Below are 16,940 nucleotides of genomic sequence, written 5' to 3'. Positions count from 1 at the left end.
AAGATAGTATACAGCTGGATCAAGAAATCTCTAGCTTTCTATAGGTGTGCAGTACCACCCCACTCCAATTCTGAAATGGTACAACCCATTAGTGATTATCAATTAAAAGATTCTCTTTTTGTTGCATTCTTTGCTTTTGACAGCACAGCATTTTCTACCTTCAGAATATGAGGTTAAATGGGAAATTGGATAAATCTGAAGAAATAAAGCTTTCCGATTTTAAGATCTTGTTGACAGGACCAGGGGCGGACTGACAAGTCATGGGGCCCCCAGGCAATAGGGGATCATGGGGCCCCTGTGTCCTTGCCCAAACTCAAAAAAACCTATGAAAAAGGGACCAGGGGCATCTCATGGTGCCCCCTACTGACCCCGGGCCCTCGGGCAGTGCCCAAGTTTCCAAATGGTCAGTCCGCCCCTGGACAGGACCTAAAAGGAATATATTGTTGCTTTACAGAAACGAAATAAAAAATTAAAGTATGTAACCCTCTTATTTGAAGGGAGCTGGACTTTTTGAAGAAAGAAGAGATGCAAAAGCAGGCACTGGAAGAGATAGAGACTGCACATGCTGCGGAGATCCAGAGACTTCAGGAAAAGGTATCATTAGATACAGTACAGCTGCTTATTCTGAGTTCACTGCACACTGCAGGCTTCTCACATTTTGCATTAGAAACCACAGCTAGTTGGCTGGTGGACATCCAGCATCATCTTTCACTTTTCTCCCTGACTGTCCCTGGTCCGACCTTATCTCTCATTGGATTTCAGTTTGTTCATTCATACAGGTTTAGCTTCACATGTGGGTGTTTTCTGGGCTGGTCTGTGTGCAAATAGATCCTGCCTAAGAAGGCAAACTTCCCTAGACTGACATCCGCCCATCAAGGCATTTTGATATTTGCATAACTCCCAAGAACCAATCCAAGAGCCACTAGCCTGTAGAGGGAAGATGCGTATACTTACCTGGTACTCTGGTCTGGTCAAGTGATCTCCCCAGTGGCCGGCTTTAGTGAAGAGGAGAGACCGCCGGCAATGGTTGCAATGCCTATGCAGTGACATCACCCTTAGGCTTACTATGGGGCATCGACTGTTCCTCCTCTACCCTGAAGTCGGCACTGAGATCATATGACTGGACTGGAGATCCCAGGGTATAGGTGAGACATCTTTCTTCTACAGGCTAGTTATTATAGAGCTTAGAATGGGGGTAGGAGCAGGTTTAGGCTTAGATAGGATTAGACTGGGACTTCTACTTTAAATCAGATTGGCTACTATACTTTTCATGTTGTCTTGTTTTTTTTTGTTGTTTTTTTTCTTGCTTCTTTACTCTTTAAAGCAAAGGAACTGAAATACTAAGCCTGCATGGTGCAAAATCTGGTTCAGTCCTGCAGAGAAACCCATCAGCTTCCAGGTTTTATTGTCAAAGCTTAATTGAACAAGAGCAAGTTAGAAGCCGATTGGTTAGCATGCCCAGCCGCACCAGATTTTGCAAGCTCCAGTTTTAGTAAATCAACCCTAAAGTGTTTGAGCAGAGAAATTCAAGGACTGATCTACTTTCTTCCACCTGTTCCACAATGCACTTTTGGATGTAGAAATAACAGGTGACCTCAGTGTCCAATAGGAAGTTGAAATCTTCTGATTTTGGCTGCAAGTTTGAGGTAATGAAAACTCTTAATTTCACTTATCCATAGTTATAAGTTTATAACCTAAGAATGAGCCACCTTATGGTTAGAGTTACACAGACGATTTTTAGTAGTGCCACTTACTACGAGTAGCCATTGACCTCAAAGCGGAGCTCCACCCAAAAGGGGAAGTTCCGCTTTAAGGACTGCTCCCCCGCTCCCCATTAAGAATTGGCACCTTTGGGGGGCGGGGGGGGAATGGGTATCCGATTTTGATAGGCACCCACTCCCACTTCCGGTCCGATTGCCAAGGCGATCGGAAATGGAAGGTGTCCTCCCTTCCTGTAGTCTTTTGGGACACGTGACAGGTCCCAGAACACTACAGGACCATTCATGAAGCTCTGCGCTAGTCGCGAATTTGCAGTGGGCACCCAGCTGTCACAGCCGGGTGCCCACACTGAAGATTCCGGCCTCTGGAATACAGGACGGCTGGTGAAACGAGCTGCAGGGAACACACCTTGGGACCGAGGGACAGGTAAGTGTTTTTTAAAAGTCAGCAGCTACAGTTTTTGTAGGTGCTGACTTTTATTTTTTGACGGGGTGAGTGAAACTCTGCTTTAAAAAATATAAAACAAGTAGCTTCCTATAGAGTAGACTACACAAAATCTCAAAATCTCATAATCAGGGACTAATATGACAGGGGAAGCTCAGGCAGCATTCTTAGTCCATCTCAATCAATCGTTCCTAAAGTTGCTTTCTATTTTTTTTCTGTCCTTATTACAGGTCACTGAATTAGAGAAGAAACTTGTGACCCTTCAGTGCCCTACTCCTCCTTAGAGCATACATTACAGAAAATAGGGAATGTTGGGCCCATGGTGGCTTCTGGTTGCCCACCAGCGCAGGATCTGTGTCACCAGTGAGGTCTGCCCCCCTATCTTACTTAATACTCCAGTGATTCAACGGGGGTGAAGTCTTACTCGCATCTGGACGTGTGATTGTGGTTCTCTGTCAACATCTAACTGGACAACGGTGGGATTCCAGCTGGTTGTGTCGTGACTGCAGCTCTGTAGCCTGTGTCTATGTATTTGTGTGGGCCATAGGCTCATGTATTCCTGGTGGACCTTGAAATGTGCCACATGGCAAGATATTGTATTCAGTGACCCCACTGGCTGTATCTAATATGGACTTTGAAATGACTGGGATCCTTTGCCCCCTGGTGGCCTAGACAATGACTGTGGCCTCTTCTCCTGGATTTTGCGTGTATCTGTGCTGTGTTTGTGCTGGTGGTCTCTGTCTAATACCTGCCCTTGGCATCTCAAGGAAAGTATGTACCATTCACTCTTCCTCTGTTCCAAGCTTTCTTTTAACAGCTGTGACTCCCTGCCCTTTCTGCTTGCGTATCGCAGGAGCAAGGCTGTCATGGAGCTGCCATCTTGTTGGTTATCAACCTTTTTTTTTTTCATTGTTTTTAGAAACTAAACACATCATTGGACCTCGTTTATCAAGGTGTTCAAAATGAAAAATTGTGCTGTCTGTGGCAACCAGTCAGCTTTTTCCTTAAAGTCTGGATGTTCTTGGTAGTTCTGAATGACACAACTATGTTTATGATAGATACCTTGATAAATTAGGTCCACCATGGTGTGAGCCCAAGGCCAGCCACACTTGGCTTTTAAGTTACAGGTGGATGCTGCTGGTGAATCAGTATTCCATTGGCTGTATCTACATTCTGGAGCATGCTCTTCTACCACCCTTTTTTACACATGGATCCCATTGCAGTAAGAATCCAAGGTAAGCAGACCTAGTAACTTGGCTGTAGAGATCTTAGTAATGAAACCCCAAGATATACAAAAAAACAACAACCGAGTAATCCTTGCCATTACCAAATAGCAGTTTTTGGTGGACTAACCCTTTATTTTACATCTAAAGAATTTGCTAACATTCTGCTGCAGACCACAAGATGGCTGCCTCTACAGTGTACAAGCACTAAGTAATAAAACATGTAGGTGACAGTGGATAGCTGAGTAGCTGAGAAATTGACATAAGGTAAGGTGTATGAATCTGAGTGTATGAATAACTGCATTAGCCAAATTCAGATACTATGACCTACCCAACATCTGGGAATTGCTAGGCTCCAACCAAATCTGGTCATCCCAGACCAAACCATTTATGACCCTTTTCCTATGTTGTGCTCCCAAAATTAGGCATGGCTTAATCTTGTAATGAAAGTGGCTTTGCTGTTGTTCAGTATAGTTTGGGTTCCTCTGGAGAAAAGGGGGTGGTCAAATGTTCTCTGACTCAGGAAAAAAAGTTTAAAATATATTTAGTTTTACACACACAGGACTGTAGGACTTGAAAACGACTGCATGCTTATCGGTGGAGATACTGGTGAAGTCCAATGAGGTGGGGCTCTGCCTGAAGGTGGGACACATTTGGACATGTCTAACTAAAGCTTGGTTAGAACATATAAACATGGGGCCAGGAGTTGGGATGTAATCTCAGGTACTGTCCTGGCACTGGGAGGTAAAACATTGCAACTGATGATACCATCACTCTGCACAAGAGAGCAATTTTTTGTACTGTTGAACATAGGGGCTTCTAATAAACACCACTCACCAGGGCTGTTCAGAGACACCAAGGTCCACCAGTACGCTTTTGTATAGCAGATGTGTATGCTGTCACGCATCTGACATATAGTAGGAATGATCTTTTTTTTTTTTTTTTTGGAAAAGAAGGAAAAATCAAAGTCCAGTAAGGACTAAGGGCCCTTAGAATACTGAACAACATCTTGCCATTATCATTGAGAAGAAGAAGGCTGTCCTGTTTCAGATGAGTTGTCTTATCTTCTTAACAAAAGAGTTGGCACTTAGTTTCTGATCTTCTTTCTTTTATTTAATCCTCAGCTTACAATCAAAGCAAGACAGGGGCGCTAACGCTTTCACTGTAAGCTGAGGATGCTTTGATTGTAAGCTGAGAATGAAAGGAAGGACATATAGTAGATCAGAAACTGAGTGCACTCTTTTCGTTTGATGATTATGAGGGTAACAGGAGCCCGAGTGAGCCTTGGCATCCCCTGTTGATATGAGGAATATGGGAGGTAAAGCAATTTCATCTGTTAAATCTTATCATCTTAGATCTACAGATCTAAGAGTTTTTTTACAACATTGGAGGTTGGTCTCCATTATCTCCACAAATGTCTGTGGTCCTACCGTAATTGCGCTTCCTGTTCCTTTATTAAAAAACCCTTCAACTCCGATCTGCAGAAACCATTAATAGCACATCTATGGAAGCTAGTGATCCTCAAACCCCTCTTAAGGTGGGGTTTTTCTGCAATGCAGGCCCAATACCAACTTGTGGGCCAAGAGGTCCTTCCATCTAGAGTTTCAAGAGCGCTAATGCTGTCATTCAAACGGTCATAAGTGCACAATCAGATTGTACATAGCAGTGACAATGAAAAGTGTGGCTTTTGTGTGTGTGAGAGTGTGTGTGTATTAAAATGTATCACAGACATACATCCAAAAATATGAGCCTATTTAGTTAAAACAAAAAGTACAGCAAGTCTTAAACAACCAATCATAATCTCTTTCATTGGTCTGACCTCTTTTAGGCTGGAGCTACACAGGAGAGATTTATTAGCTTAGTCATGCTACTACAATGATAGAAATACAGAAAGGAGTGCCAGCCCAAAACCAAATTAAAAAGTCCAAGTTTATTGTAATCGCTGGTAAAATAAAAAAAGTTATATAAAAATGCATCAACGCATTTCAGCGCAGTGCTATTTCCCTTTATCAGGACTGAACACATGATAAAATGTGAAAGGACTCTACAGTGACCTACAGATCTACAGGTATATTAGAACCAGCAGAACCATTATAACTCTACACGTGCAGCAACAATTTGACAGTGTTGAGCCCTGATGAAGGGGCATTGAAACGCGTTTTAAATGGCTTTTTTTTTTACCAACAATTAAACTTTGGTTTTGATCTTGTGCCCCTTTTCTGTATTTAATTGAGGGAAGCCTTGCTGTATAGGTGTCACCTTGCCATAGCTACTGAGCTTATTGGAAGTTTTCCTTCATCTGACTGCACTTGCAAGTCTAAAAGTTCCCAGTGCTTCTTTAAGTAATGTTGTTTTGGCATCCATGCTATTAAAATCATTAAAAATTCATTGCAAGGAGGACTTTGTAGCCGCATTAGTGCATTTGCGACAGAAACAATTGAGTACTGTCCGTGATATTTTTTTATTTGCACTAACATAGAATTTTGAGGACAAGCTTTTGGGGTATGTCCCCTTCTTCAAGGTCCAAGCAGTACTATACAAATCACAACATTCTAACATTCTGCTAAAACTTTGTGATTTGTATAGTACTGCTTGGACCTTGAAGAAGGGGACATACCCTGAAAGCTTGTCCTCAAAATTGTATGTCCCCTTCAAGGTCCAAGCAGTCAATGACTGCTTGGACCTTGAAGAAGGGGACATACCCTGAAAGCTTGTCCTCAAAATTGTATGTCCCCTTCAAGGTCCAAGCAGTCAATGACTGCTTGGACCTTGAAGAAGGGGACATACCCCGAAAGCTTGTCCTCAAAATTGTATGTTAGTGCAAATAAAAAAAATATCACGGACAGTACTCAATTGTTTCTATTGCAAGGAGGAACAATTGATGGAACTCATGACTCCCAATGGTGTCAGCATCTTGTAGCGATCCAATCATAGATGATTGGATCGTTTTGTGAGCATAAAAGATTTTTTACTATTACATGGCGCTTATGTAGTTTATCGTCAATCTTTTTGATGACCAACTCCTAGCAATTCGTCTTCAGCCATTCTGATAGCTTGATTGAGCTACTAATCTCCTGTGTAGGCCTAAGTGAAACTGGAATGGTGTGGGTTACTGAATATGCTCAATACATGTATGTACAAGCTTTCCTCATTCCCGCTGTATATAGCTTTGAACCGTGAATCAGCTTCTATCGTTTTAGAAACATCTGCATCTAAAGCAACACATGCAATGCAGATGCACACCTAATAACAAATGACAATGCCACTGGTTCTGGCAAGGAAGCTGCCGGCAGCCGTGTCAATTTCTGGCAACCCCTTTCTTGTGACGGAACGAGAGGAAGGACAGAAGGAAGAGGCTTCTGTGGTCACGTAACACCGAGACATCTGGCACTGTCCTTAAAGAGAAGAGGGCGGGGTTTATTTGTATATTTTGAACAAAGGGATGCATGGGGGGAGAGGGACTGCCACTAGGGGGTGTGAATGGGTATTATTAGAAGGAGGTTGAATGATACTGTGCCAAATTACTATCTGTCTATTTATTGGTATGTTATGGGAACAAAAAAAAAATGAATGGATGTAAATAGGACCTTTTAAAGTGATACAGAACAGGTCGATGAAAAGCAAAGCATTCTGGGGGATTATTATTCCAAGCAAAGTTTGGCATTAAACAGACTCTGATCAAACTAATATTGTGGTGTGTGCGTGTGATTGAATGTACTGTTACAAAACATTCCCGGCTACATGAAGGTTTGAGAACTTGAGTTTTTCAATGGCGTCTTTCTGAAGTGTGTAGTTCAGTTGCCTGTGTCCATCCAAGGGCATTTCAAGAAGCATTCCAAAAGTGATTTGTCTTTGTTTAGGGGCCCCACCGCCTACTCCCTACTTCCCTTTACCTCCTAGCAAAGAACAACTTGGTAGACTGAATTTCATCAACAAACATGCAAGTCCTAATGAATACTTTCTTTTTTTAAAAGAGGCCCGTGTAGTTATGAATTCATAGAGTTTACAAAAAAATGCCCTTGGGACTTTTTTGGAGATAACTAAATGCAAGTATGTAAAATATAAAAAAGTAATCAATTTTATGGGAGCATATAAAAGCATAGGGTAAATTAAAAACAAGTGCACCAAGGAGGATTAATTCAATTTGTTGCGCACTGATTCCACATGGAATAGACTTCATACAGCATAATTTCCAAAGAGAGATACATCATAAGACTCAATACGTTTCGTGAATCATGGTTCACTTCACCCGAAGTTTTGATGTTACTGACAGGGTGTAGTATAGTCAATCAAAATTCATCGGGGAAGCATATCTTCCGCACCGGATGGTTAACATAAATGGCAAGTCTCTCCCGGGGGTTGTGGAGATGTGCAGAAGGAAATCCAATGGTGCACCGGAGGCAAAGGCACAGGCTGTCGGACCGACTGCATGGCTCTGTAGAGGAAATCCATCAACTCTATTAGTTTAGAGGGGTTAGTGTTGCATCCTCTGTGGGGTGTATTCTGTTAGGGTCCCATGTGACTCAGCATCCATCACCTCAATGAGGGTGCAAACAGACTTGACATTTTATATGTTTTTTTTTTTAATTTTGAGGCCATGTGTTTCCTTTTAGGCAGCTACCGTATGCATTGGGGCCATAGTTTTTTTTTTTTTTGGTTTCCCAACTTTCTTCTTGTGAACTCCATCAAGCACCTATGGTTTAGCAAGTTTGTTACTTGGGCCATTATCCTACTTGTTCATTTGCCTTTGCCTCCTGTGCACCATTGGACTTCTTTCCCCACAACCCTGGGAGAGACTTCCCACCAAGGGCAGACTGACAACTCAGAGGAGAAGCACCCTCTTACAATAGTGATTAGAAGAGGTGTCCACTTACATTGGTGGTTATTGTTTGAGTGCTTCGTTACATTTGTGGTCACTTGTGATGTTTCCTTGTACACCGGTGGTCAATGAAGAAGTGCCTCTTTGCAAAAAGTGGAAAGGTGCCCTGTTGTATTGTGATCAGGGGCGGACTGACAACTCATGGGGCTCCCGGGCAATAGGGGATCATGGGGCCCCTGTGTAATTGCCCAAACTCAAAAAAGCCTATGAAAAAGGTACCAGGGGCATCTCATGGGGCCCCCTACTGACCCTGGGCCCTCGGGCAGTGCCCGAGTTTCCAAATGGTCAGTCCACCCCTGTTTCCCACTTATGGTAACCATCTGATGCGGAAGATATGCTTCCTCAAGAATTTTGATTGACTATACTACACCCGATTAGTAACATCAAAACTCCTGATGAAGAGAACCATGATTCATGAAATGCGTTGAGTCTTATGATGTACTGTATCTTTCTTTGGAAATTATCCTGTATGAAGAGTCTATTCCATGTAGAGTCAGTGCGTGACAAATTAAAATAATCATCCTTGGTGCACTTGTTTTTAATTTACCATATACTCTCAGAAAGTTGATTACTTTCTATAAGTCCTGAGGGCAAATTTTTTTAAACTCTTTGGACGTTTGTAGGGATGAAGATGTAGATACTTCTGTACTAGACCCAGGTTACTGACTGTAGTAGATACTGTCAAAAGTGTGAGTATAGCAGGAGTTGAATTCCACACGAAAGGGGCTAACCTCAATGACAAAAGGCAAATCAGTCTTCATCATGGGTGACTTTATTGTTTTCTAGTAATGTATAGTTAACACGTTTTGTGGAAATTACAGTGTTCCCCTCAACGGGGCTGTTTGTATAGAAACAGGTGTGTTCCCATGGCAAGATAATGTAATTGAAAAGCCATCATAAATATAAAAAGTCTGTATAGGTAACAGATATACTCAAAGGATTTGGACCATAGAGAACATCAACGACACTTTGCCCATCACTCCTGCTAAGAAATTGATGTTTTGTGTGGATACATGTTTCATATAAACAGAAATGGAACACTATAATTGCTCAAAAACATGTTGGATATGCACCAACTTTTGTCACTGAGGTTTGCCCCTCTGGTGTTGACCTTTTATTTAGGTTCTTTTTACTTATTGTCCATATACCAGTGCACTAAACCAAGCTACCTGGCTTCATTTTGCTAGTTGTAGTACATTTTCTACTTGATGAATAGTTTATGAGTCATTAAACCAGAACAAGTATGCCAAAATTGCCTTAAGAAACTCATAATCTCCATACTTATTATGCTGAGAATTGCCGTCATGTGGAAGCCTGTGCAACCAACTCCAGGTTTTGATCAGTCAACAGACGAGGACCATCTGGAAAAAGAAGCAGTAAAAGTACATTGTGACATACCTCTCTTAGCTTTATGCTAAGTATTTTTGTCACCTGGGCAATGTAGAACTGACAATATATTTCTAAGGAGAATTCACCAGGGCACAAGTAACAACACTGAGGTGTATAGAGCCAAACAAGTGATATGACAGCACTAGTGGGAGAGGTGTCACTGGATCTAATAGGGTGAAGGCCCCACCAGGAGTCTGTAGGTTTTGAAAAGTATTCTACTATCAAAGCTGAAAGTGATAGTTTGGAAGTCATAGAAAGAACACAGCCTCCCTGCCCAGGACTGCAAGTTTTATTCAAGGCGTGTCTATAGAGCATCCTGTCACCCCACCACCAAGCCCACCTTTGTTCAAGTAACCTGTTATTAATAGAACACCTTCTTCTGAACTATGGAAGTGTGTAATGATTGGTAAATTTGAGGAAGCCAACTGAGAATATTGAATTGTGCAATCTGAATATACCCAACTTTTCCCACTGTAAACTCCTGTGTTAGTGGAGTGTTGCTAGTTGCATCATCATGTTGGTGAGGTCATCAACCAAAATGCTCTTTTCTCATCTGGACACCATTCATCATTCCACCTCTTCTCCCATTTCATCCCTATTCACTATAACCCTTAAATTTATAGTCTAGCTTCTGTCCTCCTCTCAGCTTCCAGCATTCTCATTCAGGTGGTTGCCAACACTCTCCTGCATGATTGGCAGATTTGAAACATGAAGGAAGCCCATCAAGAATTCTGACATATCCATGGCTTCAAAATGATAAAGGATTTATAGATGAAGGTATATCCAGTAGACCTTTACCATAGTTATACTGTTGGTCAGATGATGAGGTTGAAGCAGTCTTATCTTGGAAATTTTGGAAATATTATGAGAAGAACCGATTCAATGGAAAAAAAAAACAATTATGCTTGGAAAAACTGAATGAAAAGTGGAAGAGGATGACCAGCAAAAATGTGGATGGATACGGTCACAGAAATTATGAACACGGTGTTGCGAAGATCTAAGACCCAAACAGGAGACAGATCGTTCTGGAGAAACACTGTCCATACGGCTGCCTGGAGTGGACACATTTGATGGCACATAATAACCATGGGGGATGGTGGCTGGTGTATGGAGGGCAGTGGTAGTGGAAGGCTTTCTTGGGTGGGAGACAGGGGTATTGTTGCTCAATGTCAGCCTCTCTTTGTGGGGGAGGCGCCGATTTTTGTGTTGCCTAGGGCAGCACAAAACCTAAATACACCGCTGCTTACAAGAGCTGATGGTAGAGGAACCGCCACATTTGAGTTCCGTCAATGTTATGAATTCACAGAATGCACAAGGCATTTATTCAGAATAATTCAGCATTAACAGGATCTATTCCAGAAACAAACATATATATTTCATGTGCACATACGTCTCTCTCGGAGATCAAAGGAACCAACACAATAGTAACCAGAGGCGAGCTGGTAATTACGGTTAGTCATTAAGTAGGAGCACAGCACGTGGATCCTTGAATTGCAGCACCTGCTCCACTGCCACATTAATAGGGGCTTCTGGGGAGGCAGGCAGGGACAGTCTTTTCTGGCTTAATACAGTCATAATAATAATGATGTCTTCTCTTGAAGTCTTAAAGTGAACCTGTCACTGTGCCCACCTAGGATAAACTATCCATAGCCCACCTTCTCTTCTATCAATAGTTACCTTTCCCATGTTCCTATGCAACCCTTCACCACCTACAGCCCTTGAAAATAACTATGCATCCAGGTATGGGGGGGTGGCATGCGGTCATTTCCCATTTCCCGTGCCACCAAAGCAGCCAATCACCACGCCCTAAGACTATCAGTTGGCAGAAGGTCTCTATATCAAGGAGACACCAACACAAATTCCAAGTTGCTCTTTATAAAGTACTGTTTCAGAATGGTTTACAGACAGCTCAGGTTACCAACACACAAAAATTGAACAGATTCCTTTATCTATGGATGAAACTTCTGCTATGGATAATATACTCAGCACCATGCAGTGGGCACTGCCAAAAAGTGACTGTAGCTGATTAGCTGAAGTCACTGTTCGGCCAAGAATTGTCTACCTAGTTATAGTAATGGCTTTCACATATAGTGGCAGCAGTTTGTAGTGTCATTGCTGATCGATTTCCCTCTGTCCATGTACAGTTGCAAGAAAAAGTATGTGAACCCCTTGGGATTACGTGGAGTTTTGCATGAATTGGGTATAAAATGTGCTCTGAACGTCATCTAAGTCACAACAATAGAAGAACACAGTCTGCTGAACATAATACTACACAAACATTAGATGTTGCCATGGTTTAATTGCACATAACATGTAAACATTTACAGTGCAGGGAGGAAAAAGTATGTGAACCTTTGGACTTAATAACTGGTTGACTCTCCTTTTGCAGCAATAACCTCAACCAAAAGTTTCCTGTAGTTGCAGATCAGACCTGCACAACGATATGGAGTAATTTTGGACCACTCCTCTTCACAAAACTGTTTCAGTGTAGCAATATTCTTGGGATGTCTGGTGTGAATCGCTCTCTTAAGGTCATGCCACAGCATTTCAATCGGGTTGAGGTCAGGACTCTGACTGGGCCACTCCAGAAGGCGTATTCTGTGCTGTTGCAGCCATTGTTTTGTTGAATTACTTGTATGCTTTGGGTCATTGTCCTGTTGCATCACCCATCCTCTGCGGAGCTTCAGTTGGCGGACAGATGGTCGTACATTTTCCTGCAAAATGTCTTGATAAACTCTGGAATTCATTTTCCCATCAATGACAACAATCCGTCCAGGCCCTGAGGCAGCAAAGCAGCCCCAAACCATGATGCTCCCTCCACCATGTTTTACAGTGGGGATGAGGTTTTGATGTTGGTGTGCTATGCCTTTTTTTCTCCAAACATAGTGTTGTGTGTTCTTCCAAATAACTCAATCTTGGTTTCATCTGTCCACAGTATATTTTGCCAGTAGTGCTGTGGAACATCCAGGTGCTCTTTTGCAAACTTCAAACGTGCTGCAATATTCTTTTTGGACAGCAATGGCTTCCTCCGTGGTGTCCTCCCATGTACTCCATTCTTGTTTAATGTTTTCCTTATTGTAGATGTGTCAACAAAAATGTTAGCATGTGCCAGAGATTTCTGTAGGTCTTTAGCTGACACTCTGGGATTCTTCTTTACCTCATGCAGCATTCTGCGCTGTGCTCTTGCAGTCATTTTTACAGGACGACCACGCCTAGGGAGAGTAGCAACAGTGCTAAACTTTCTCCATTTGTAGAAAGTCTGTCTTACCGTGGACACATGAACATCAAGGCTTTTGGAGATACTTTTGTAACCCTTTCCAGCTTCATGCAAGTCAACAATTGATCGTAGGTCTTCTGAGAGCTCTTTTCTGTGAGGCATGGTTCACATCAGACAGTGCTTCTTGAAACCAGTAAACCCAAAACAGGTGTGTGTTTTTTAAGGGCAGGACAGCTGTCAGCAACACATCCAATATCATCACACTGACTGGAGTCAAAGTTGGCTCACTCTTGGCTCCAATTAGCTCTGGGAGAAGTCATTAAGCTAGGGCCTCACATACTTTTTCCTCCCTGCACTGTGAATGTTTACATGTTATGTGCAATTAAACCATGGCAACATCTAATGTTTGTGTAGTATTATGTTCAGCAGACTGTGTTCTTCTATTGTTGTGACTTAGATGACGTTCAGAGCACATTTTATGCCCAATTCATGCAAAACTCCACGTAATCCCAAGGGGTTCACATACTTTTTCTTGCAACTGTATTAATCCATCTAGCTTGTCCCTAGGGACAGGCAACTTCTTGTTATGGGTCACGATCCATGCCTTGCCATTTTTTTCTGCATCGCATCACAAATGTGGGAGTGCTAACATGACGAAAACACATCTTTTTCAGCCTTTTAATTGCTCAGCCTGTTTGTGTCTGTGTCAGATCTAATTACTGTTAAGCTCTTGGCTGCAGAGCACTAGACTGAGAGAGCCAGGGATTGTGGGATATGTAGTTTGTTCACAGGAAGTGTCAGTTCTTAGACTACAGACAAGGGTCATGCATTACCCTGTGCAGTGCATGCAGTATGTTTCACATTTGAACAAAAACAAAAGCTTCAGACACAGGAATGTGAAGATTTACATTCGGCAGTGGTCTCCAAACTACGGCCCAGGGGATGGATGAAGCCCTTGGATTGCCTATACCTGGCCCTTGGGGCACTATTCCACCAACTGACCCCATCTATGGGGCACTATTCCTTCCACTGAAACCATCTATGGGGCACTATTCCTCCCACTGAAACCATCTATGGGGCACCATTCCTCCCACTGAAACCATCTATGGGGCACTATTCCTTCCACTGAAACCATCTATGGGGCACTATTCCTTCCACTGAAACCATCTATGGGGCACTATTCCTTCCACTGAAACCATCTATGGGGCACTATTCCTTCCACTGAAACCATCTATGGGGCACTATTCATTCCACTAAAACCATCTATGGGGCACTATTCATTCCACTAAAACCATCTATGGGGCAGTATTCCTCCCACTGAAACCATCTATGGGGCACTATTCCTTCCACTAAAACCATCTATGGGGCACTATTCCTTCCACTAAAACCATCTATAGGCACTATTTCTCCCACTGAAACCATCTATGGGTCACTATTCCTTCCACTAAATCCATCTATGAGTCACTATTCCTTCCACTAAATCCATCTTTGGGGCACTATTCCTCCCACTGAAACCATCTATGGGTCACTATTCCTTCCACTAAATCCATCTATGGGGCACTATTCCTTCCACTGAAACCATCTATGGGGCACTATTCCTCCCACTGAAACCATCCATGGGGCACTATTCCTTCCACTGAAACCATCTATTGGGCACTATTCCTTCCACTGAAACCATCTAAGGGGCACTATTCCTTCCACTGAAACTATCTATGGGGCACTATTCCTTCCACTGAAACATCTAAGGGGCACTATTCTTCCCATTGATACCAACAATGGGGCATTATTGAATATGATGGTGCATTGCTTCTGCCCAATAATGTCAGGGCATTTTTTACTCCCACTGGCCACAGTCCAGCCCCCCTAAAGTCTGAAGGAGAGTAAACTTGCTTAGAAAGTTTGGAGACTCCCTCGGTTAAGGTATCGGGAATTATTGGGAATTATTTTCACGAGCACTCATGAAAACACTCGGTACCGGTATTGGTGCATACCTAATGCAAAGCACATCATGCATGCATTTTCATGAATTACTTTTGACTTCTATGGACCGCAAAATGCATAATAGAAACCAGATCTCTAACGAGCCGGGCCCAATGATTCCTCTTGCATTCAATTGTATTGTAACTGTATTGTTTGCCCTCACATTGTAAAGCGCTGCACAAACTGTTGGTGCTATATAAATCCTGTATAATAATAAGAAGAAGGTTTTAATAAATCATGCTCAATTTCTGAAGATATCAACCCAATATTTCAAGATCAATCCGAAGATCCAGCACATCCCGCAGAATTTTCAGTTACTGAAATGGATGATATGACATTTTCTGCCTGTATGGCATTAGTACCTATCTATAACATTGCCTTTGATGATTTCTCTCTTTGCTCCCTTTTGGTCTGTCAAATATACCACTGCAACCGTTAAGCAGAAAAGTGCCAGTTGATCCTGCCAGAAATCTTGTGAGCTGATAACATCCTGTGCTCTCTACCTGTAATACATCCTTATTCATTCCATAGTTCTCAGTGATCTCTTTGAACTACAAATTCCCTCCCCCCTTTGTTATGAAGAAGAGAAGATGGGGAGATGTTCTTTAACCGCTTCCTGTCTGCCCTATAGCAGTAATACTGCTACAGGGTGGGATGGGCGTGCAAAATCACTTATATATAATGATTTTAAATTTCCGCGTGCGCCATACCCGTGTCGCTATTCACGGCCTCAGCTGTCAATCATCAGGTCCCGGGCAGTGATTACTTGCCAGCACCCAGTGATTGAAGAGCATTACCGACAGAGGGAGAGTAAGTAAACAAAACAGATCTTTCCCCTGTCAGCTCCTGCACACTGCTATTCATGGCTTTGCATAGCAGAGCCATACAAAGCAGTATGCTTACAGTGAAGCACAGCCACACAGCACATAGTAAAACAGCACACAGTTAACCCTTTGATCACCCCAGATGTTAACCCCTTCCTGCCCAGTGCCATTAGTACAGTGTCAGTGCTTTTTATTAGCACTGATCACTGTATCGGTGGCACTGGGAACGTCAGTGACATCAAGTCTGTTCCCCACCAGTGTCAGAATGGCCGACGCAGTCCTGCTATAAGTCACTGATTTCCGCCATTACTAGTAAAAATAAAAAAATAAAATCCCAGTATATATATATCCCGGCATTTGTAAACGCTGTAACTTTCACGTAAACCAATTAATTTACACGTATTGGGATTTGTTTTAGCAAAGATGTGTAGCAGAATACATTTTGGCCTAATGACAAAATTTGATTTTTTAAATTTTTTTACTGGACGTGTTTAATAGCAAAAAGTCAAAAATATTGTTTTTTTTTTCTCAAAATGGCCAGTCTTTTTTTTTTAATAGCGCAAAAAATAAAAACTGCACAAGCAACCAAATACCACCAGTGTTGCAGAAGTGGAAAACCCAGATACTCCTGTGCTTGGGGATGGACTCAATGTCATTGGGACCACATAACGAACTTCTTGGGATATACAGGCCTTGCTGCCCTCAAAGGACCAGGGAGTCCAAATATACTGAATAGAGAAAAACAAACAAAGGGCACACCGGCCTAGTGCATTACCTTAAAAGTATGTTTATTAAATGTTAAAAAATAAATATTCTACTCACAAAAGTCAATAAATAAAAGGCACATCTTGAAGGAACAGCTCTGTCCAATTCGCACTGCGTATCTGTCTTAGGATGAGAATTCTGGACATCCAAAAGGTTGATGTGTTTCGAGGGCTAGCCTCTTCCTCAGAGCCAACAGATCAAATACCACCGAAAGAAAGCTCCATCTGTGGGAAGAAAAGTATACAAATTTCATTTGGGTGCAGCGTTGCATGACCGCGCAATTGTCAGTTAAAGTATTGCAAAAAAATAGCCTGGTCAGGAAGGGGGGTAAATTCTCTGGAGGGCGAGTGGTTAACCCTGTGCTAGAGTGACAACACTGATTCGCAATAGAAAGACATGAGTATAAATAAAGAAAAAGCGCCACGGAAATTAAAAAACACAGTAAGCTGCAAAACCTAGACTATAAACTTATAGGATATACAAAACTTCAAAAAAATAGG

At 42.3% G+C, this 16,940-nt stretch overlaps 1 protein-coding gene across 1 annotated transcript in view; it reads left to right on the top strand.

Moving 5' to 3' along the window:
• PPP1R9B (protein phosphatase 1 regulatory subunit 9B) overlaps positions 1-7,073 on the top strand; it is a 50,602-nt gene extending 43,529 nt beyond the window's left edge. Inside the window, exons 9-10 of the mRNA XM_089674535.1 lie at positions 498-594; positions 2,394-7,073. Coding sequence (XP_089530661.1) covers positions 498-594; positions 2,394-2,447 — 151 coding nt within the window. The 3' untranslated portion in view covers positions 2,448-7,073. The remainder of the gene's footprint in view (positions 1-497; positions 595-2,393) is intronic.
• Positions 7,074-16,940: the final 9,867 nt, after the last annotated feature.

This window comes from Staurois parvus, unplaced genomic scaffold (assembly GCF_062004578.1).
Source record: "Staurois parvus isolate SC_StPar_1 unplaced genomic scaffold, SC_StPar_1.0 ptg000151l, whole genome shotgun sequence".
NCBI lineage: Eukaryota > Metazoa > Chordata > Amphibia > Anura > Ranidae > Staurois > Staurois parvus.
The sequence above is the reverse complement of the archived record's forward strand: the minus strand, read 5'-3'. Positions and strand labels throughout refer to the sequence as shown.